At 43.0% G+C, this 21,794-nt stretch overlaps 1 protein-coding gene across 5 annotated transcripts in view; it reads right to left on the reverse strand.

The window, feature by feature from the left end:
- The window catches only part of TOM1L2 (target of myb1 like 2 membrane trafficking protein), a 67,321-nt gene that overhangs the window by 6,954 nt on the left and 38,573 nt on the right, over window positions 1-21,794 (reverse strand). For 3 of the 5 annotated variants that reach the window (XM_054041913.1, XM_054041912.1, XM_054041915.1), the window contains 8 exons: window positions 21,357-21,490; window positions 17,686-17,734; window positions 17,028-17,151; window positions 14,737-14,854; window positions 11,630-11,705; window positions 8,939-9,004; window positions 2,698-2,757; window positions 799-835 (listed from right to left, as the gene is read on the reverse strand). In XM_054041913.1, the coding sequence (XP_053897888.1) occupies window positions 799-835; window positions 2,698-2,757; window positions 8,939-9,004; window positions 11,630-11,705; window positions 14,737-14,854; window positions 17,028-17,151; window positions 17,686-17,734; window positions 21,357-21,490 (664 nt within the window). The remainder of the gene's footprint in view (window positions 1-798; window positions 836-2,697; window positions 2,758-8,938; window positions 9,005-11,629; window positions 11,706-14,736; window positions 14,855-17,027; window positions 17,152-17,685; window positions 17,735-21,356; window positions 21,491-21,794) is intronic. The other 2 variants (XM_054041916.1, XM_054041917.1) reach the window with 2 other exon arrangements.

Raw genomic sequence — 21,794 nt, forward strand, 5'->3', positions numbered from 1 at the left:
GTTTGGATCTATCCTGCTGCCTGCCTGCCTTCTCCTGCTCCTCAAAGCCAGTGCGTCTCCTTTTGCAGAATTATTTTTTCTGTTAATGAGGCTAAAATAGGACCTTTCTGGGCTCTTGATTTAACCCTTTTAAAACAGCTCGTTTTAAGATGATCATTTGGGATGTTTAGCCAGCTCTTGATTAATCTATTTTTCTAAAAGTAACTAATAAAAGCTGCTCAAGGTGCCTGATCACTCCTGCTAGGGGCAAGAAGGATAAATATTCAAGGTTATGCCCATCTGCCAGGGAGGCACCACATGGCAGCTAGATCAGCAGAGGGGAAGATTTGAAATAAAAGGGGAAAGTGGTGAGATGAAAAGGAAGAGAAAACTCAGTTCCTTCCACCAGGAGGCAGGGTGGGCGAGATAAGAGAGTCCTGGAAACTGGGAACAGAAACATCCCATCCTGATATAAACAGGGGACAATCATTTCAAAGTGCTTAGGGAGTTCAGTGTCTTGTATGTTGCTACAGAGGCACTACACCGCTACAGTGAAGAAAAAGTGAAGCACAGAAAGCTACCAAGGTAACCAGCACGAACAGGTGGGTTTTTTGTAGTTCCCTGCTGAAATTCTCCACCACTTCCCATTTCAATGAAGATGCTCCAGAAGGATGCACTATGGAACATCAGCTACCATGAGTTTGGTGGATTGGAAGAGGATCTCTGCTGGGTGATTGTATCAGAAGAGAGCAATATGGATATTCTACTCAAAGGCACTGGACTGAGACAGCTCTGAAAGCCAGAGGCTTTCCTCCTTACCTTCACTTGTCACGCCTTCTTCCAGTTCTTCTCCTTTCTGCAGTTGGAACAAAGAAACAAGTATGAACATATGTACTTCGCTTCGCCTCACCCTAAGCAAGTTTACAAGTAACCCAAACCATTCATTGCCTCTGCCCCTTTATTTAACCACAGTTACTACTGGAGCAAGATGACCTAGATGAGTCTCATGTCAGGAGGCAGACGAACAATCCAGTATTTCTCTGAGTTGCAGAGCAAGAGAAATAGTCCAAATGATGGTGCTATTGATTACTGGTGACATCCATTATCAGTGCACTCTCCATTAGACCTGAGTGACAGTCAGTTAATCTCCATCTTCTCCACTTTCAAGAGAGCAGGCCTTTTCTTATCAAGAGAAGCCATTACCTGATACAAAACTGAATAGCTACAGGAGATGCCACCTCACCTGTTTACAATTCCTTTAGGACATCATGGCTGTGGCTTTCGCTAATAGGGCATCTTATTTAAAAGCTTAATCAAATGAGGTAGACACCCCCAATGAAGTGTTTAGGGACAATATTTTTCCTGAATAAAATGGATGGTTCATTTTGGATTTAGAATTCATGATTGAAGGGGGAAAAAAAAAGCTGATTGTAAAGCATGTGACACCATGAACGTAGATAAGAATAAGATGGGAGGGCTGAAATAAAATGATAGGAAGCTAGTGTGTTGCCAGGAGAAGTAGCAATGGTTAACATGCCACAAGTTTAGTACTGTACATTTTTCCCTTCAGACATCTAGCATGTGTTTCACCAGGATTTGAGAATTCATAATCATTAAATAAGGAAACTGTAATAAATCCCAACTAGGTGGCATAATTTTCAAATAATTACCACATTAAAAAAAAAAAGGACACTGTCAAGTATTTTAATCCCCTCCCCCGCCAAAATCTAGTCTCCTTTGGAAGTGAGGAGTAACTTCTCTGCCTCACTTTCCCCATCTGTAAAACAGGAATACCACTTGCCTTACCAGGGTTTTGGGAAGACTAACACTTTGAAGATTAAGCATCATGTAAGATGTAAGCATCATTCTATTGTACAGTTTTTTTAATGAGCACGTAGCCAGGGCTTAATGTAGGACACTATTGCTTGCTCTACCATGTCCATTAGCTGAGCTGTACTGATGTTACTTCCTTGAAGTATTCCGTGACAAGGCCTGGTCACTTACTTTGAACTGGGGAACAGGAGGCTGAGCTAAACATTTGTCAAAATAGGGAAAAGCAAAAAACAGCAGAGAAACTCCCCCCTCCCACCCCCAGTGAAGTTTCAAGATTGTAAAATGACATTAGCCAAAAGAAGAGGAGTGCAGGGGCAGAGAACAGACATTTAAAAGCTCTTGAAAGTGTGCCACTGCTGTCAAACCAATTTAAATGGAGACAGGTAAGATTTACTGTTTAACTGTAAAGAACTTAGGCCCCGATTCAGCAGTCCAGCTATTCAGCATAGCACTTGAGCATAGATTTAAAATTAAGCATGTGCTTAAATCCCAATGACTTCAATAGGCCTTAAGCATGTGCTTAAATACTGTGTTAAATAAAGGTGGACTTCAGCATGTGCTTAAATGCTTTCCTTAATTGAGTTCCTTAAATCCAAATTCCTGATAATCATACCACCTCGGTGACACTGAGAATGGAGAAGTGAAAATACAACAGCAGCTCAGAAACGTGTTTTGGATGAGATGACTGCAAATGGCAACTATAAGTCCATGTACTTATTTATTTCCTTCCCTGGGGAAAAAACCCAAATATATGCTTTATACGGTGTCATTCCCTCCCTGTATATGTAACCACAGAGGAGCACCAATAGCTTGCATTAAAAGTTATGCATATGCACAAGTCCTACTTCCTACATGAAAAACGAAATATAAAAAGTCAAGTCTCACCAAGTCGGTACTGAGCCACTCCTCAATGTCATCCATGACAGAGGACTGTGCAACGGGGATCTATGGAGTGCAGCAAGAGACACAGCAAGGCAGGCAAAACCAAAATACATCCACAATCATGGCCACAGAATGATGGAAAATGCCAGAAATAAGATGGAAAAAAAGAAAACAAAACAAAAAACCACAAAATAAGCTGTAAGATGCACTGAAAAAAGCAACAAAATACAAATAGCACGCAAATAAAGCAACACTTAAAAGTCAATTATGAACAGTGAGGCTAACAAAACCAAAACAAGAGATTATGGAGAATATGACCAGATGCGAGAACTTTTTGATTACATATTAAAGCCACCAGTGCGGACTGATGGCTCTAATCTGGATCACATAACACTTTCGAGGATAGAATATTGGATATGAATTACATTTTGAAATACCGAACTTCAGAATCATGTCCCCCCACCACATTTTTTTTTTTAAATGGACATTAACCATTGTCTAAGGTTAGTAACAAACATAACGAAGGGGCTCAAATACTGCAGTCTTCCCACAGGCAAATGAAGCCACTTTGATCAGTCCTTCCAGAGAAAACGTAACCCAGAATGACCATATTGAGGATAAACTCTTCAGAATCAAAAGTAAATTATACCGAAATGTTTCTTCCACAGGAGATTCTCCCCGAATCTTGCTAAGGTAGTTTGCCTAAAGAGGACTCTTCATTGTTTATGGCTCTCTTCCTACTTATTCAAACACATTATGATAAAAACCACCATCTCCTGCTTTGTAATGGTTACGGACGTGGATCTGATCTGTAATAATGTTATGGATACTTGGATGTAACTGTTGTATTAATGCTGCGTATGATTGGTCAGCGAGGGGAAGTTCTTGTACACTGGTCTCTTACAAGTTCCTATAGGACTGTATGGCTCTAACTTAACAGAGGGGCTGTGGAAAGCGCAAACAGGAAAGTAACGCGATAGACCTAAATAAGGACACTCCAGCACGCACTTGGAAGACAGTGGCATGCTTGCAGGCTCTAAGCTGAAGTGGCACAGCTGTTCTGTCAGGCACGGAGACTAAACACTAAGCAGTTAGAGCCTTCAGAGGAAAAGAAGGGGGGTGAGTTGCCAGGGGCTGTCCAGGAAGAGGTCACTAAGCTGGGGAGACAAGGTGACAGAGCAAAGCTCCATGGAAGAGGCTCAGGGAAGTTAGTCCTACCAGGATCCCTGTGTGGATGATGGTAAAACATCTGGTAAACGAGGTCCAGTCTGAGAGTGGGAGAATCATGTGATTCCACCCAGAGACAGGTGATGGCTAGAGGGTTGAGACCAGGGTGCACTTGACCGAACCAGGATGGGGCAGAGATGCAGTTTGCCCAGTAACTGACCGTAATGATATGAAGATCCTGAACACCGCAGGAGCACTTGCAGTTTAGATTGGAATAGGCCAGATTTCTGTGCAGGACAAGTCTCCGTTTTTAATTGGCAAGGATAAATTGGATCGTGCGGGTATGATGCTGAAGGCAGTGGTTCCAAGTTGCTGAGCACTAGCTTAAACAGCCATTAACTGGAAGAGAGATTCTGTAGACAGTTTTTGACTTGCTAGCCTCCACGAACAAGTTGTGTCTTGCAGAGCTGACTAGTTGGTTTAATAGCTTTGGAGATTACTGACTTCAGACACGAGCCCCAGCCGTGCAATTATTCAGCCAGCGGCAATTTAAAAACCATCATAGGAGTTTTAAACTCCTGTCTCTCTTTCTCATGTATTTACGTGGCCCCTCTGATGGTTTGTTTTTAAGGAGGGTTATTTTATAAAGCTATTGCAATACATTTTTTTTCCAAAAGTCTACATGCAAACAGAAAATGGGAATTAACCTATAAAACATTCAAGCAACATTAAGAATAGACTTCAGTTCAAAAACTAAGGACGGATGGTTAAGATTTCTTGGCGATTTCGTAGGGTTTTTCCAAAATTAGCGAGATCACTTGGACAATCGGGAAAGATGAAAAAGGAGGGGTAAGAGAACAGAGGATGAACCTTCAACTCATAAAATCCAAGGAAACTTGGAATTAAAGTTAGACACCATTATTTGAAGGCAGTTTTTGTTTGTGGTTTCATCAGCAATAAAGACCCCACCAAAGAAATACTGCCAAACCGTTTCCTTAGTGCTGATAACATCCAATATTCTACCCTTAAAAAGGCCTGGGGTGGTGTTAATAACACAAATTATGTTTCTACTCAATAGGATCCCACTGGAAAAGAAGCAGGTATGAAATGACACCTCGAGTCTCTAGGTGAACTCATTCATGCTCTTAGAATGTCTGTCCAACAAGGTTCATACTACTTGTCGCTAGATTACAGCCTTGTACTAGCATAGCTAATTCTATTCCTTTTTGGATATTTAATACAACTGACACCAATACTTGCTTAGCTGCTATTCATTTCTTCCCTCACTTGGTGATCAAAAATTCTTCGTATGATATATTACGGTAACAGTAGAGCTCTAAGGCACGTGTGATGACACCTATTTCAGAGGAATCCTTCAATCTTGTCTTTTTAAGGCTGCAGTGACCCTCACGCAGCTAAAGTGAATCCTAATTTTAAACAATTTAATTGGCTACTTGATTGTCTGCAACGTGTAACTGTGTGTGTTTACTGCATATACTGTAGTGGAGGTTTTAACTCATGTACAATATGTTCACTAACACGGCCTGTTGTGCCCGAGACATTGTAAATAAGATGCAACATCTTATGGGTCAGGCAAGCCCAGGCAGTTGAAGCCATCATGGGTACAGGGAATTAACCTTTTCAGAACATTGTAGGAAGCGCTTTACAGAATCCCTGGAAAAGTGAAAATGAAATGACAGACAATGAGCTTGACATTGTCTTCAGAAGGAAGTGACTCAACTGGCCCTGTGTGTATTGAGGACGGGGACAGGGATCCTGCCGCTAAGGGAAATAAAGATCTCCAAAAACTCTGGCTGAGAGAGTTCATCTGGGCACGTTTGACGCTACTTTCACCAAAAGCGTATTTTCCTAGCTTGTCTGGGGCACAAGGAAGAGCAAACCAGGCTCCAGGGAAAAAGGATATACCTCTCAATTGTCCATGTCATACAGGCCACTGTTACATTTGAGTCCCAAATCTTCCTTTATCCCAGGCAGATGTGGTGGCGTTCCAATTTGTTAGTACCCAACAATAAAGGTAGTATAACAAAGTATCTTAATTATTGAGAGGAACCTGCCCCTTCCCCTGCCAGCTTCGTGTCTTTTAGGATCCGCTGCGGAGAGCAGTTTGTTTTAGCTTTAGGTGAATTCTGGTTTGTTTTTTTTATCCCAAACAATTTGGCTACTGACCTGCTGGCAACAGTGATGGTTTCAAATTGTAAAATAAAGTGGGTGGCTTATGCAATGTAAGCTTTTGACTTATGTAACAGGCACCCAGCTGGCATGCTGCTAGGTAGTGTGTAGATAACTTAAGACAATCCAACATCTTCCTTACACTTTGGCAGCTGTTCAAATCTAGGAGAGAGACACTGGAACTACGTTGCCCTACCTTCAGTCAGAGGTGGCGCTAGATGTAAGCAGACTAAGCAAATGCTTAGGGCCCCAAGCAACTCAAGGTGGGCCCCTATTAATTATTAGTATGTGTTGTGTGGGCAGCCCCCCAAAATATTCCTGCCTGGTGCCCCCAATGGGCTAGCACCATGAGCAGGAGAAAATAGTGCAAAGTTCACTAGAACAGTGTGCACAGAATCCTAGAGTGAACTTCTTATGCATGCGGGTATGGTGCTGGGGAATGGCACAAAGGGGGTGGGGGAGAGAGGAAGGAACTAAACCTAAATTAAGGCCATCACAGTTTGGAAAGAAGGCAACCCCAAGTGCCGGTTCATGAAAAGTTTAAATGATGCTCTCGTAGCTTTTTAAAAAGGCAAAAAAACCTCCCCTTTAACATCCCTAACGCTGCCCAGACACAGTTGAGAGGTGTGTCAATATCATCCCTCTTTTCCATATGTCAACAGTACAAAAAGTTTCCAAAGAATTTGAACACACAGTAGTTCAGGACTAGGATGCTAGTTATTCCATTTACACTGTAAATACTACAAAGTGGGATTAATAAATATGGTTAAGAACTACAGCCGGTTGAGAGAAACTGAGTTAATGATTAGTCCTGTTTTATTGTAGGGATATAATACGAACAAGGGTGAGCACCTTGTGAGGGCAGAAACTGGCACCTTGTTCATACTAGGGCAGCCAGATCCCCCCCAAAACCTGTGTGCCTCCATGAATGCTGCAGTATCCTTTTTTCCAGGCCGAATAACCACAAGCCAATAAGCAGATATTGTGTTTGTTTTTTTAATAAGGCAGTGGCCTGAGTGGAGTGAACAGCAGGGGCACCAATTTCATGCTTCCCTGCACTTGTAAACAGTGGAAGAGCAAACACGGGGAACCAACTCAATCACAGTGTTATTCATAATGGATGAGCCTCGAACAAAATGGAATAGATCATCAGTGGCTGCTACATCTCCACGGACCAGAACTGCTTCCAAAGGCATCAGTGGAGAAGCAGGTGCCATTCCTTTTACGGCTCTTTCAAGCTTAGAGTAGTAATTGTGGGTCTGACAAACACTGGGAACCAGAGTTCCATTTCAAAGTTAGGTGCACGCAACTGGGCACACAGTGTGCCCCTGATACGTGCAGAGAACCCAGGATGCACTCAGGCATTTGCAAATGAATGTGACCAAGTCAGGCACCTTACTGGCTACGTACATGCCCAAATATCCGATTGCCATGTCTCCACTGGGCACTGGCATGCATGTTTTAGGCAACGTGCAGTTTCACACCCCTCATTTAAAAACCTGGGCTTGTGTTATATTTTTCGATTTCGCATCCATCAATTTCATTTAATTGAGCTGTTCTGATGCCCTACACCCTTTACTTTCTGGACCTTAATTTTTCTCCCAACATGTCCCCTGTAGGCTGAGATCTTCAAAGGCCCCTTCAGGAGTTGGATGCCCCATTGAATTTCAGTAGGAATTGGATACCCAGCCCCTATAAGCTCTTTTGATAGTCCCAGCTCTAAAGCTTAATAGTAAAAAACCTCAGCCCACTTCCAAAAAAAAAATAAAAAAAAATTTCCCCTTCGTCCCCCCTGAAAAAAAATCTAAGCCAAACTCACACCTATAAACCTGCAATAAGTCTCATATCAGGACTCTGACCACTCCTCCTAAAGATGTATGTGTTTATATCTAAAAACAGGTCACAACAGTAGCGCAACCTCAAAAATTAAAAAGTGAGTCAGTCCCTCTTCCCCCACCCGGAATCAAGACTGACTTAAAAATTCGTTATTTTAAAACAATCGTTGGGTTCTCTTTATTTCCCTCTGGTTTCTGAGCCTTTAAGGTGCACTCAGGTCACACTTTCAAACTTTTCATCGTAAGCATCAGAGCACAGAACTATTATTTAAATGAGTGCTGAGATTCTCACGTGCTCAGCTGTCTTCAGGACCTGATGCTTAAAGTATCACGAGACTCACAATAAAACTGCCAGAGTTAGAAACACTGCACCAGGTCCTCCCAATAAAGTCCAATCCTGAAAGCCTTAATGCAGGAAATATTCCTTAATGGGACATTTGCTAGTACCAATGGAACATATGAATCCAGCTAGCATACTCAGGTTCCCTTGTTTTAGAGTAAGCGGAAAAAGAGAAGGACACAGAGAAGTACCCTTCTTCTATGCTACTCAGTCCAGTGAGGTTTGATCCTGCAAACTCCATGGTGAGCACAGCACATGAAGTTAAGTGCCACAGGAGTGGGCTGCTATTAAAGGAGTTCAAAAAGGAGCCTAGAAAATGACCCATCTCTGAATTAAATACATGGAGCTTGTGTTTATGCTTGAAAAGTGGATACTGCATATATAAATCGAGACAGTAAAAGGAACTAACAGGATCCCCAGCCCTGTTTCGAAGGTGAATATGGACAGTAGAAACTGCTACAACTGAGGCCAACAAGAGACTTATGGGGCTGCAGGTCTCTGGGCAATATAAAAATGAATTTTGGGAAACCTACCCCCTGAATATTAATCTTTCCCCATCCCCTAGACAATTATACAGGCGGGGAATAAAATCCTTGTACTGTCTGATTTGGGGTAGCTTAGCAGGTTGGGTGAGAGGTAAACACAGGATGGTTATTCTACAAAAGGAACGGGAGTGGGGAACAGGGTTCATTTTAATTGGTGAAATCCTCACCATTCCTTGTGTAATTAGCCACTTGTCTATGGGCTCCATGTCTGAGCTCCCACCTTTACCTCTCCTCTGTGTTGAGAACAGAAATGCCCATAAAGAAAGAAACCACAGCAACACCCGTGATAAGGTAATAATACAACAGCAGTAAAATAGAAGCATATAGTGTGCATAGGGTCCTTTCTGGTAATACCCACTTAAAGACACCACCCGCTTCTGTCACCCTTCTGTGCGATCTGTACATCAGAATCAGCAGTCCTGGCCTCTTGGCTTCCTTGGAGTAGGTTAGAGAACTAACCATTTCTAAGTGAGGCTGACGTTTCTATTTTTCTTAAAAGTCGGCAGGTTGTGGACTGGACGACTCAGAAATTTGTTGGACCTCACAAAAATCCCTAAGTTTAAGACATTCTGGAACTTCCTTTTTCGGGGGTTATAATTCCCAGCAAACATTATTTCTCCTCCAATTTTTCTTGGTCTCCGGACAGACTGTCCACGCTTAGCCTGGCAATGCCAACCTTATGAAGGACATGATGATAGTGGTCAGGGGAGAGCAAATAACCCAAGCTGGATGAAATGTTTTGGCAGTCTTTCAAAACGCACATCTTTAAGGGCTTCACAGTTTTAGGGGACCAAAACCATAATATCTCATTTCAGGAATTGGGCTGGAGAACGTATCACAACGTGGAAACACTCCATCTTCTCCACAGTGTGGATAACAAAGATTATCTCATGGGCACTGCCCTTCCCAGCTGCCATCCTGCAACATCTCGCTGGCAACTATAGCAATTCCCAAAATGGAAAGTAATATATTTTTAGCTGTCGTCATATGATTTAGCAGCTGAAAACAAGGATAGTCAACTGCCTATGACCAGCCATCTCTCCATGGACCACCATTTGAGAATGACTGCACTACTTCAGTTTGATGAGAAGAATTTTAACGTAAGAAAACCTCATTAAAATGAGAAGCCTGAGAAGAATGTGCTGATATAGGTTTTGGCCCCTTCCTGGATGCCCTATAAGTGAAATATCCTTCAGTTAAGCCTTCTGTACTAATTAAACCACACATTAGTTTATAGAGAACAAGGAGCTACCAACAACTTTACTCTTATTACACCAACAGGGGTTGATAAAAATGCTAATAACGTCTAGAAGTTATCACCTCTAAGTAGCAGTGCCCAACATCTTTGCATCATTTTGTAAAGTGTATTTTGTCTCCTAGCTATTCAAGGTTTATGTTTCCTCCCAGACAAGCAGTGCCCATGTTAACCAATCATAAAATGGGCTATTTTGACTACGTGGTACAGTCATCGGGACCTTTGAAAAGAGGGTGAAGATCTGAGCTGTAATGACATCCCACAGCCCAAAGTTCAATAGTCCAGGAGAGTGACTGCTTTCCAATACTTTGACCAGTCAGATTAGTTCAGACCTAGTCCTTTGAACTGACAACGCTTCAGGCAAAGTAACAGCTATGCTGGTTTACGTATTAATGGAGATATCCCATCTCCTAGAACTGGAAGGGACCTTGAAAGGTCATCATGTCCAGCCCCCTGCCTTCACTAGCAGGACCAAGTACTGATTTTGCCCCAAATCCCTAAGTGGCCCCCTCAAGGATTGAACTCACAACCCTGGGTTTAGCAGGCCAATGCTCAAACCACTGAGCTATCCCTGGTGTGAGTGACAGGTGGCGGAAGTGCCTGAAGCAGGTATAAAATAAGAACAAGATGATTGCTAATGATTAAGGATACTAACCCCTTAGCCACCAGTGGAATAGAGCCCCCATTGCCAAGGGCTTGGGCCCCACATCAGCACTCACCATTGGTAATTCCAAAGTTAGCCAGCAACAAAGAAGGGATTAAAGATTCTGTTCTCAATACTCTAAGCAGCAGCTGGGCACACCTGGCCTGACTCTCACACAAACATTCATTCCCATTTCTCACTGGCTCAGAGTGAAAGTTCGCTGGGCTGGCCAGATGCCTCAGAATAGATTGCAACCTGCCAGCACATGAGAGAATCGAGAGGGGATGGGGAGATGCAACTCAGCTGGTGGAGAAGGCTGTGTGCTGCTTGGCTCTTCCATGCTCCCTAGTGGTCAATACGAAGCCAGGTTAGGCGGAGGCTCTGAACTCCTTCAGCGGTCACTAGACTTATACTGACAACTGTGAGAGTACATAGTGGTAAAAAGGGGTTAAGGGAATATCTGAGAATTTCACTTGCTCCTTACTCAGCTCACATCCCTAGATGGGGCTGGCCAAAGGAGTTAAAGGCATCTCTCGCTCTAAGTCACTACTATCTAGTTTGTTACAACTGCAGACAGATTGTGTTCCTTCTGCACAACTATATTAACTTTCATAGACAAGAATTAATCAGCGTTCATAGAAGGTTACCCACACTCAGTTCTGCAGCGGCTCCTCCCAGAAAGCGAGACATCCAGGCAGACTGCAAGATTACAGAAGCATTCACCCACTATACTGATTACACTAAGTAGCAATTCTCCTTAGGAATGGTTACAAAGCAAGTACGTGCTCTTTTGATATTTCTTTCAAAATGGCCCTCACTGGCATCGACGCACTGGACAATGGTCCCTTGCGAATCATTGGTGGGATACCAAATGAAAAGTTTAACTCAGACACAGATGCAGCATTGCAAGCCATGCTCCCAGCTTTGGGCTGGAGTGCTTGTTTCAGAGCAATGACGTACCCCTCCTGTATTCTGTTTTCGAACATCCAGAGCAGATGCCAGTCCTTTGACAGCCTGTGGATCTTCATACGTCACACTGAAACAAAGGAACAAACAGAACGGATGCAAATCCAGCCATCACTGAATGCCAGGACAAATGCTTTAGGCACTAATCTACTAGTCTGCCGCTTGTTTTATTTGAGACTAGCATGGAGCATATCATTTTTTTGAGTGCAGTAGGTGCCTCTCAGTACAGATAAAAATACATTCTCTGACCCGAGGAGATTACAAATGGATTTCAGATATGATGCAACATGTGATGTGTAAGAGACAGAGTAGGGAGTGAGAGGGGAGGCTGGACAGGCATCAAATATGATTACCAAGTTACTTACTGAAGGCTAGGGCATAGTACAATGGAGCAAACAGTTTTTTTTTTTTTTTTTTTTTAAAGACAGAATGAGATTTAAATCGGCAAGTTTCTTACAGTTATCATGGTAGAAGTGAGCCTTCAGGTGGCTTTGGAGGTCAGCTCAGAAAGGGCATTCCAAACGCAGAGGACAGCACAGAAGAATGCCTGAAGGTGACTGGGCAGAAACAGGCACATGGGGCTTGGAAGCGGTCATCAATGGTAGAGCGGGGGGAAGGGAGGGCGCGCAAAATGCTGGGACTGGATAGAGAGCACTTAAGTTTCTTGTGAAGCCTTAAAAGGTGATGACAAGAAGCTTGAACATGATGTGGTGAAGGGGGAGCCAGTGGAGGGAAGGGGAGATATGACCTCATCAGATAACGGGTAGGGAAGAAGGTCCTACCAGTTATGGGGAGGTCATGATGGAGGTGGCCACAGTAATCAACAAGCAGTATGAGGAAACAAAGATGCAGGAAAACCCACTAGCTCAGTTCACCAGATCTGCTGCCTGTTTACTGGGTATTTAAAAAGATAAGCAAAATTGCTACTGAAAAGGATTATAATCATAGTTATTAAGCTAAGGGAGCACTACTATCACTTCCCCTTCATGCACAAGGACTAGTAATTGACTCTCTCAAGCCAATACCAACACCTACCTGTAAATTAGCCACTGGGTGGTGCTACATGCCTGACTTGGTGAAACACCTCTCCCTGGCATGCCTGCTTCTACCAGCCTGAGGGCCTGCAATCCACAATCTCTGCCTTAACAATGAGGAGTCCTTGTGGCACCTCTGCTTTGCTTCAGCAGCAGAATAAGCTACAGCCAAGCCTTTAGGGAGTTGCTTTGCTCTATTTTAACAGCATAAGAGCTAATGAAGGTACAATAATCCCCCCTTCTGAAATGATGGATTTCAGCGTGCTCTTTGCTCCATTACTTCCCATACGACGGAGATGGAGTTGCAGGCTGAGAAGAGCAGTTTCACGTTTCATTTAGTACAACGGGCATAATGGAAACCCTGTAAGGGATCTGGATTTAGATCCCACTATTCTGTATTTACCCCAGGCTTAGCACCTCAGTGTGAATTTAGAACAGGAGTACTTGTGGCACCTTAGAGACTAACAAATTTATTAGAGCATAAGCTTTCGTGGACTACAGCCCACTTCTTCGGATGCATATTCTATATGCATCCGAAGAAGTGGGCTGTAGTCCACGAAAGCTTATGCTCTAATAAATTTGTTAGTCTCTAAGGTGCCACAAGTACTCCTGTTCTTCTTTTTGCGGATACAGACTAACACGGCTGTTACTCTGAAAAGTGTGAATTTAGAAACCCTTAGTGCTAATTTAGCAACTCTAAATTAAAATGCTAAACTGATCAAATCTATTTCTATTACAGCTGGAGCAGCGTGGACATCCGTACTTATGGCTGCTTAAGCCCTCCTGCTCTTAAGGACCTTTGAGTTGTCACTTCATAGCTGTGATTTTCCAGGCCCGGTCTCTGCCTGACAAGGATTATTTTTTTGGAGAAAACAGGCACAAATAGAATGCAGTGGGTAGTTACTAGCTGAGAAAGGTAATTACGGTGCATGGGATGCTATCTAGCTGCATGTCTAAGGTGCCTGTCACTGAAGGATATTGGTGCTGTTCCTACTGTGATACTTGGACTCGCTTCCAATCTCTGATACTACCTGTATTTCCTTGAATTTGAAACCAGGGAGAGCCCTAGAGAAGGGTTACGTGGAACAAAAATACCTGACAGTCTCCTCTTAACGAGCCTCACTTGAGAGAGATCAAAAGCTCTCAGAAGAATGTGGGTTAGTTTTCTATTAAAAATATTCATGTCTATTTAGTGCCTGGAAAGGTGCCTGATCTGCAGCCCTGGAGGCTGAAGTCTTGTTTTCTACAGACTAGGTAGAGCGTGGGAGCTTCTTCATGGTGCCCAGCCAACATACCTTGATCTGGAGTAGCAGGAACCAGCCCTAAGTGTGAGATGGTAATTCAGTTCCCAGGCCCAGGTGATAACGACTGGTCATTACAGACCTGTGCAGGATTTGAAGCCATGACCTATAGGTGAAAGACTAAGGGCATGTCTACACAGCAATTAGACACTTGCAGCTGGCCCGTGCCAACTGATTTGGGCTTGCGGGCCTTAGGCTGCGGGACTATTTAATTGCAGTGCAGACGTTCCAGTTTGGCTGCAGCCTGAGCTCTGGGAACCTCCAACCTTGCAGGGTCCTAGAGCCCAGGCTACACTGCAAATAAATAGCACCCCAGCCTGAGCCCAACGCAGGTGGCATGGGCCAGCAACGGGTTTTTAACTGCAGTATAGACTTACCCTAAGCCACTGCTCGTCTCCCAAAGTTGACTCTCATGCTCTGATGCCTTCAGGGTTATTTAGGGGAGGTTAATTTCCACACCCTCACTGTGTAGAAAAATAATTTAAGTGACTTAATTCCTAAGTTTCTAGGTGACTTGGAAATTCAGAGGTGAACTGAGATGGCACCTGAAATTACTGAACCAATCTACAGTGGACCTTGGCCTATAAAAACACTCTCTCCCCCTACCCAAATAATCCGATGAAATCCAGCAGGAGAAAATTTAGATTAAGTAAAGTCAGAGGACGAAAATCCACATCATTTGAGCTATAAAATCACTTTGATCTGAAGAGGCCTCACATTTTTGTTCCCTAGGAATAAAGAGCATTAAAACCAAATGCCAATTTACCTCTTCCGTTGGTCAGCCAAGGAACTGCCTCTTGTCTGCGCAAACATGTCAAAGTCGTCTCGAGGGTTACAGTGTTGAAGGGAGCTGAGTGTTCCACTGACGCTGTCTGTGCCTAAGTCTACAACAACAACAAAGAAGCACAGAATATAAGGGACCAATAGAATAGTGAATTGTGATCAAGTACCAGTCAGGAATACCTAGGATACACAAGAAATCATCAGCAATATAGGTTAGTTACAGTGAAAAGTAGATGAGTCATAATGTTGCACTGAGACTGATGAAGTGTGTAGGAGACATCCTCTGGGCCCTGTCCACAAGAGGGTTGAAACTGTACTAGCCACAGTTCTGTTTATACATGGTAACTACTAGCAGAGTTTTTACTCTGAGTAGTATTGAGAGAGATTTCCCATCTCTCAAGAACCATGATATAGACTATACCGCCTAAGTAGTACAAAGCTGCCTTCTCTCCTCCCATCCCCCAGTTTTGTTGTTTTTGAGAACCCAGGCAGGGAGGGAATGAGGAAAAACAAACGCAGGAAAGTGAAGAGACGAAGAAAGTTAATGGAATGAGAAAAAGTCATTTGCATTTTTCTGTATTATGAATTTGCACTGAGATTCAATTGGTTTCACATGGTTCTGTCGGTGATAAGGGAGCAATCACAGCCACATAGCTAATTTTAAACAATTTTCATAGATTCATAGATGATAAAGCCAGAATGGACTCCTGTGACATCTAGTCTGACCTCCTGTGTAACACAGGGCAAAGGACTTCCCAGAATTAATTCCCTGTTTGAACCAGAGCCTCTCTCTTAGAAAAGCATCCAATCTCGATTTAAAAATTGGCCAGTGATGGTGAAATCTGCCACAACTCTTGTTAAATTGTTCCAACAGTTAATTAGCCTGTTAAAAATGTGTGCATTATTTTCAGTGAGCATTTACCTACATCCTTCTTGAATTGTGGACAGCAGAACTGGACACAGTATTCCAGAAGCAGTTGCACCAGTGCCAAACAAAATAGTACTATACCCCTCCTTACTCCTACTCGATATTTTGCGGTTTATAAATCCAAGGATCACATTAGCCCTTTTGGCTGCAGCATTACACATGTTCATCTGATTATCCACCGTGACCCCAAGTCTTTTCCAGAGTCACTGCTTCCCAGAAGAGAGTCTCCCATCCTGTAAGCATGGTCTGCATTCTTTGCAGGGCCGGCGCAACCCATTAGGCGACCTAGGCGGTCGCCTAGGGCACTACAATTTGGGGGGCGGCGACTGCGGTGGTATTTCGGGGGCAGGACCTTCTGCTGCCTCTGTGCGGGGCGGCAATTCGGGGCGGGACCTTCTGCCGCCTAGGGCGGCAGAAAAGCTGGCAGCGCTTTGTTCCTAGATGTATGACTTTACGTTTGGCTATATTAAAATGCATATTGTTTGCTTGCGCCAGGTGATCCAAATCGCTCTGTATCAGTGACCTGTTCTCTTCATTTACCACTCCCCCAACATTTGTGTCATCTGCAAACTTTATCAGTGATGATTTGGGGTTTGTTTGTTTTTTAATCTTTTCACCATGTTTTACAAATTTTATATTTTAATTGGTTTTAAACCCCAATGTCCCTTGCATTAATCCAGAACACCAAGTTCCAAATGTTGGCATTTCTCTTTGTTGAAAAATGCTCACGCTGAAATATTTACTGTTGAGTAAGGTTCAGTACTGTTCATTTAAGGTTCAGAAGAGGACAGCTATTTTGCACAAGGATTCCAGTCTTCTCAGCTGTAGTTCTTAGTCCTATGCTTCTCTCCATTGTTAAATTGGCTGGGAATCCAATGCAGAGGTCAAATGGAATGACCAGATCAAGAGCCCTTTCATCTAGTTTAAAACACAAGATTTTGCGCTTGGATAGAACCATTCATCCGAGGATTTCTATTAAAGTTTGTAAAAGTGCTTCTAAGCCTCAAACCCCTTTGGAGCAAGTAAATGAGTAATATCCTGACTTTACAGATAGGAAAATGGAAGCACAGAGGTTAAGTGAATAGCCCAAGGTTACAGAGTGAATCTGTGACAGACTAAAGCCCATATCCATCTCCTTTTCCCCTGTTCTAACCGCTGGACAATGCTTTTTACCCACAGCTCTTCTTAATGTCACCAGACTGTTACTAGTAACTACTACCTCAAACAAAATACAGGCACTTGTTAATCCAATGACCCAAATGTACGCCCACCACAGAGTGGCTTGGGACTAGTCGTACGCAGCTACTGTTCCATGCTGATCTGCCCTTTAAAAACTAGGTACTTACCAAGCCCTGCAAGTTGTGAGGAAAGTGAAGTTGGAGGTGCTGTGCTCCCCACCATTGGGCTCACAACAGCTGGGGAACCAGGGCCCAGATCTATTAAATTATCCTCCGTCACTTCACTCAGCACCTGTTGGGACAGTCAAGATGGTAGGTTATACTTCCTGCCAAGCAATTATAACAGAGACAAAATAAAATGAGAATGATGGATGCTTCCTAAAAAAAGCCCTCTGTGGAAAGCTGTTGCAAATGGGAGTATTTTAATTGGGCTTTTAGACTACGAATGCAACACAAGTAGACAGAAAAGATATTTATCTTGCTGGGTCACTGTCCAAAAAGCAGTATAGGCTCAACATCTGGCTAGATTTTATGGTATTATCCCATCCAACACAGCCTTGAAAGACCTCTCACACATCTCCCCTATTACCTCAGAATTAGTTAAGTTGCCTTCTGTTTCTGCACCCCCTTTAGCTTCGGAGCCGTGTAATAGCAAGAGCTGAGCCCCAAAAGGCCTCTATCTTTCACCTCATTTTGTACATTCAATACCAGTCATGGAAACGTTCTTCACCATAACTAGTGTTACACAACGCCGACACTCAGCGTGTGTTTGGCAGAAGTTTCCTCGGAGCGTACCACAACTGTAGAAGGTGAACTGGATACTTACTCCATTACTGGCGCTTTGTGCCGAACGGCCTGATCTGTACCGTTCAAACCTGTTATAAAACAGAAGAGAGACTATCAAACCCACACATGCACTCTGAGCAAGTCAAGTTCAAGACAAAGCCAGGACACGTCAGCCAGGGTGAAGATAGCTTTCCTTGGCTTCTGGTGGGATCTCCCGGCTGCTATGAAGGAAGAAAGGAAACTATTACAGAGGTTGTGTTCTTGGGCTCCAGCAGGGATGGTGTTGACTAATTTGCTCTTACAGCACATAGAGGCCAGTACATCCAGGGTAAGCAGCGTGAAGGAAGCTGGACAGCTTCCCTTCATCAACCGCCACTTGAAAGGATTTTCTGAAGAAACGGGGTAGGAGAACTTGGAGCCAGAAGGGTAATACCCCTGACCGGAGAGTTGAGTACTAACAAGTCTTGCTCCCATCTAAGAGCTCCCCATCACCCGAAAAACTTCTGTACACGCCCCTCCCCAAGCATTTCCTGCTTTGCAGAGCAGCACCCTAGCACAGCTCTGCCCAAGGAGCACGTTACAGTACATTCAGTGCTGCTGCAAACCCCAGCTCTCTCAACATCTCCTGGGTCCGTCCCCTTGTCTAAACACTCCCCAGCACTCAGCAGCTGCTCAGGGCCAATGCCCAGGCAGACACTCCCCAGCACAAAATAAACCACTTCAGCTAAAATAGATTGATTAGAGGAAAAAGCCTGGCTGGGCAGGGTCATTTGTTTCCACTAGCTGTATGTCTGTGGCCCAGACTAAGCCTTAACAGTCACTAAAAATGGATCTTCCCTACTCTCCAGGGTTGCCCTCATGCAGATCTAAGAATGGCCATATTGGGTCAGATCCATGGTCCATCTAGCCCAGTATCCTGACTTCCGACAGTGGCCAATGCCACGTGCTTCAGATGGAATGAACAGAACAGAGAATCATCAAGTGATCCATCCCCTGTCCTCCACTCTCAGCTTCTGGCAAACAGAGGCTAGGGACACTCAGAGCATGGGACATGGGACTGCATCTCTAACCACCATGGCTAATACCACTAAGGGACCTATTCTCCATGAATTTATCTAGTTCTTTTTTGAACCCTGTTATAGTTTTGGTCTTCACAACATCCCCTGGCAAGGAGTTCTATAGGTTGACTGTGCATTGTGTGAAGAAATATTTCCTTTTGTGTTTGTTTTAAACCTGCTGCATATTAATTTCATTTGGTGACCCCTAGTCCTTGTGTTATGAGAAGGAGTAAATAACACTTCCTTATTTACTTTCTCCACACCAGTCATGATTTTATAGACCTGATTTCATATTTTTCCAAGCTGAAAAATCTCAGTCTTTTTAATCTCTCCTCATATGGAAGCTGTTCCCCACCCCTCGTTTTTGTTGCCCTGCTCTGTATCTTTTCCAACTCTAAATATATCTTTTTTGAGATGCGGCAACAAAATCTGCACGCAGCATTCAAGGTGTGGGCGTACAATGGATTTATATAGAGGCATTATGATATTTTCTGTCTTATTATCTATCCCTTTCCTAATGGTTCCTAACATTCAGTTAGCTTGTTTGACTGCTGCTGCACATTGAGTGGATGTTTTCGGAGAACTATCACACTGACTACAAGATCTCTTTCTTGAGTGGTAACCGCTAATTTAGACCCGATCATTTAATATGTCTAGTTCGGATTATGTTTTCCAATGTGCATTGCTTTGCATTTATCAACATTGAATTTCACCTGCCATTTTGTTGCCCAGTCCCACAGTTTTGCGAGATCCCTTTGTAACCCTTCGCAGTCTGCCTGGGACTTAACTATCTTGAGTAGGTTTGTATCATCTGCAAATTGTGCCACCTTGCGATTTACCCTTTTTTCCAGATAATTTATGAATATGTTAAATAGGACTAGTCCCAGTACAGACCCCTGGGGGACACCATTATTTAACTCTCTCCATTCTGAAAATGGACCATTTATTCCTACCCTTTGTTCCTAGCTTTTAACCAGTTATTGATCCATGAGAGGGCCTTCCAGCTTATCCCATGAGTGCTTGCTTTGCTTCAGAGCCTTGTCAAAGGCTTTCTGAAAGTTTAAGTACACTGTATCCACTGGATCACCTTGTCCGCATTTGTTGACCCTCTCAAAGAATTCTAATAGATTGCTTTTGTAAAGGGAAATCATGCCTTGCCAGTCTATCATCCTCTTTCCTTACTATGAAACCCAACAAAACATTTTAAAGTCAGCCTGTTTCTGAATAAAGATCAATTAGAAACTTTAACCCTCTCCACCCGGAATGAAATTCCGGACCTGTGCATGTTAATTCAATACCATGGGCCTTCTGTCAGCAGGACAATGTCCGAGTGAACTGCAAAGATTTCTTAAACTAACAGTGGAAGCTACATTTTTAATTAAGTGCAAACAAAGGGAAGTTTAGGCCCAGATTTCTGTAAGTGTCTGTGGAGACTGTACATGCTCAGCTTCTCTGAAATATCGAGTCCCACTCTGCTTGCTCCCAAAAATGAAAGCATCCCCACAGTAGCACACATTTCTCACTAGAAAGATTTACAAGCCACTTACTCCTCTTAACCAACAAGCCCCAAATTCAAGAAGTCAGTTCCTGCTTGCATCCACTGATTGCATTTTATGTCCTCAGCAGCGCCAGAAACCAACATCCGGAATTTTGAACGCTGAGTAACGGAGGAGGAGAATAAACTGGTTTTCACATGCTTGAAATATTCAAACCTACGCAGTGATTCTGCAATTTATTTGCTCTTTTCAAAGATTTTTTTCAACTGTGCAGCTGACCTTTAGGTGTAAAATGCAATAAGAAGCTTACCCCCATTCAGTGAGATCCGAGATGGAGAAAAATGTTTTGAAGTTTCACCATTTTATGGGTGATCGGTCTCATTCTGAGCCTTAATCAGAGACATTTACACATGGCTACTTGTAAAATCCTGCTCACGAGTGCTGAATTGTCCCAGTTCAGAGCATGAGGAACAATTCTAGTTTGGAAATTGTGAAGAGTCTGGTGCAAAAGACTAGGTGAAATGGATTGGGGGATATGGATTTTTTGCATCAATGTGCAGTTTTTCTGTGACAGCACAAAATCACACAGCTAGAGTCTAAATTATTTTAAAAAAGCTTTTTATAAACGAGGCTTGTGTTATCAGTAGGGGAGACAAGCATCCTTTTTTTAATAGGTTTGCCTCCTGCACCAATCTGTCAGGGAAAGATTAAACTTTCCCCCAAGAGTGCTACAGTTAGTAGGGTATGTAATGTAACAGCAATCAGTCTCCTAATTTTAAAACACATTTCTGGTTTTGAATTTAAAAGGTAGGAGCCCAGCCCTTATTTGCAACTTTTACAACCCAGTGCTTTGAGAAGACACAGCTACATTCAAATCAGTTCTCTTTTTTGCGATTCTAAAAGAAACCAAAATTCAGTGGCTATGAAAAAAATCTCAGCAGCTTTTAAAACCAGTATTTGTAAGCCTTCTGGGGGACGCGGAGGAATTTAAGGCCAATCACAACCGAGAACATATGAATTCTTCATACAAGTTTCTTGGTCCAGTTCCTCCCATTTGCTTTGTGTTTCATCTTATTGGTTGCTTAACAATTTGTCCTCCATTTGTGAGAAAACCCAACATGTGGGAGTAAATAGGACTACTGGAAAAGGTGTCCCACCTCTCATATCTGAGGAAGACGTTATTTAAATCATCATTCACATGCAGCAGTTCCTCCGTGACTTCTTCATTGGACACTCGGGAGATAAGTTCCACAATCCTCTGTTGCATAGCTCTACAGGTTCGGTTCAATTCCTAAGGAAATAAATTGCACACGCCTGTATTACGATAACCAGTGAAGAACAAGTATATTTGCTTGGGCTCTGTTTGCAGCCACATACATCAGTGGCTCAGTGTTCTCAATCAGCTGAGAAGTACCAACACAATGTGGATTATGGAAGATTAAATGCCACCCAAGAGAACACACACTTCAGAAGGACCATGGCCTAAAACACTTGAGGGCCTATTTATGACTCTGTGTCCAGTTCTTCTTTAATCATAAATACATGGCAAAGCTTTTTTAAAAATTAAATACCTATGGATTATTTTCATAAATATT

Source organism: Malaclemys terrapin, chromosome 10, assembly GCF_027887155.1.
Source record: "Malaclemys terrapin pileata isolate rMalTer1 chromosome 10, rMalTer1.hap1, whole genome shotgun sequence".
In the NCBI taxonomy this organism is placed as follows: domain Eukaryota; kingdom Metazoa; phylum Chordata; order Testudines; family Emydidae; genus Malaclemys; species Malaclemys terrapin.